Raw genomic sequence first — 2,084 nt, 5'->3', positions numbered from 1 at the left:
AAGTGCTAAAGTAACTCGCTCTGAATTCAGATTTCTCAGCTCATCTTTTATGTGCACTTAGGCTATCTCTATCTTTTCTTGTAGTGCTATAGCTATATAAGATTTCTTTCTGGGCTTTTTTCCCTGGCGGGGGTTTTGGTGAGCAGGCTGGGCCGGGAACTGCTGTGAGTTATTAGCTCGCGGTATTGCAGACTCTGAGAGGAGGGGACCCGGTTCCTGGGTGAGTGTCCAGGCATGCCAGCGGAACGGCCCGTGGGCAGCGGCGGCTCACAAACTCCAGAAATGGTTGAACAATTAGACACTGCCGTGATTACCCCAGCCATGCTAGAAGAGGAAGAACAGCTCGAAGCTGCTGGACTAGAGAGAGAGCGGAAGATGCTGGAAAAGGCTCGCATGTCTTGGGATAGAGAGTCGACAGAAATTCGGTACCGTCGACTTCAACATTTGCTTGAAAAAAGCAATATCTACTCCAAATTTTTATTGACGAAAATGGAACAGCAACAATTGGAGGAACAGAAGAAGAAAGAAAAATTGGAGAGAAAAAAGGAGTCTTTAAAAGTTAAAAAGGGTAAAAATTCAATTGACACAAGTGAAGAGAAGCCAGTCATGAGAAAGAAAAGAGGAAGAGAAGATGAATCATACAATATTTCAGAGGTCATGTCAAAAGAGGAAATTTTGTCTGTGGTTAAAAAAAATAAAAAGAATGAGGATGAAAACTCCTCTTCTACTAATCTCTGTGTAGAGGATCTTCAGAAAAATAAAGAGTCGAATAGTATAATTAAAGATAGATTGTCTCAAACGGTTAGGCAGAATGCGAAATTCTTTTTTGACCCAGTCCGGAAATGTAATGGTCAGCCAGTGCCTTTTCAACAACCAAAGCACTTCACAGGAGGAGTTATGCGATGGTACCAAGTAGAAGGCATGGAATGGCTTAGGATGCTTTGGGAAAATGGAATTAATGGCATTTTAGCAGATGAAATGGGATTGGGAAAGACAGTTCAGTGCATTGCTACAATTGCATTGATGATTCAGAGAGGAGTACCAGGACCTTTTCTTGTCTGTGGCCCATTATCTACACTTCCTAACTGGATGGCTGAGTTCAAAAGATTTACACCAGATATCCCTACTATGTTATATCATGGAACCCAGGAGGAACGTCAAAAATTGGTAAGGAATATTCACAAACGGCAAGGGACTCTGCAGATTCATCCTGTGGTGGTTACATCATTTGAAATAGCCATGAGAGACAGAAATGCATTACAGCATTGCTATTGGAAATACTTAATAGTAGATGAAGGACACAGGATTAAGAATATGAAGTGCCGTCTAATCAGGGAGTTAAAACGATTCAATGCTGATAACAAACTTCTTTTGACTGGTACTCCCTTGCAAAACAATTTATCAGAACTTTGGTCATTGCTAAACTTTTTGTTGCCAGATGTATTTGATGACTTGAAAAGCTTTGAGTCTTGGTTTGACATCACCAGTCTTTCTGAAACTGCTGAAGATATTATTGCTAAAGAAAGAGAACAGAACGTATTGCATATGCTGCACCAGATTTTAACACCTTTCTTGTTGAGAAGACTAAAGTCTGATGTTGCTCTTGAAGTTCCTCCTAAACGAGAAGTAGTTGTTTATGCGCCACTTTCAAAGAAACAAGAGATCTTTTATACAGCCATTGTGAACCGTACAATTGCAAACATGTTTGGATCCAGTGAGAAAGAAACAGTTGAGTTAAGTCCTACTGGTCGACCAAAACGGCGAACTAGAAAATCAATAAATTACAGCAAAATAGATGATTTCCCTAATGAATTGGAAAAATTGATGAGTCAAATACAGCCAGAGGTGGACCGAGAAAGGTTTGAATTTGAAAATGAATTAAGTGTTCTTTAAACTGTGGTCATCTTTTGCGTATCTCATATATATGCATTATTTGTTTTGGTAGAACTGTTGTGGAAGTGAATATCCCTGTAGAATCTGAAGTTAATCTGAAGCTGCAGAATATAATGATGCTACTTCGCAAATGTTGTAATCATCCATATTTGATTGAGTATCCTATAGACCCTGTTACACAAGAGTTTAAG

General features: G+C 39.5%; 1 protein-coding gene across 1 annotated transcript; it reads left to right on the top strand.

The window, feature by feature from the left end:
* Positions 1-118: 118 nt before the first annotated feature.
* LOC108299228 (lymphoid-specific helicase) lies at positions 119-2,081 on the top strand (the record flags this gene model as incomplete). Its single annotated transcript, XM_017521554.2, has 2 exons — positions 119-1,859; positions 1,946-2,081. Coding segments are annotated over exons 1-2 (1,761 nt in total), but the record flags the coding sequence as incomplete, so codon positions are not given.
* Positions 2,082-2,084: the final 3 nt, after the last annotated feature.

This window comes from Cebus imitator, unplaced genomic scaffold (assembly GCF_001604975.1).
Source record: "Cebus imitator isolate Cc_AM_T3 unplaced genomic scaffold, Cebus_imitator-1.0 Scaffold3036, whole genome shotgun sequence".
Taxonomy (NCBI): domain Eukaryota; kingdom Metazoa; phylum Chordata; class Mammalia; order Primates; family Cebidae; genus Cebus; species Cebus imitator.
The sequence above is the reverse complement of the archived record's forward strand: the minus strand, read 5'-3'. Positions and strand labels throughout refer to the sequence as shown.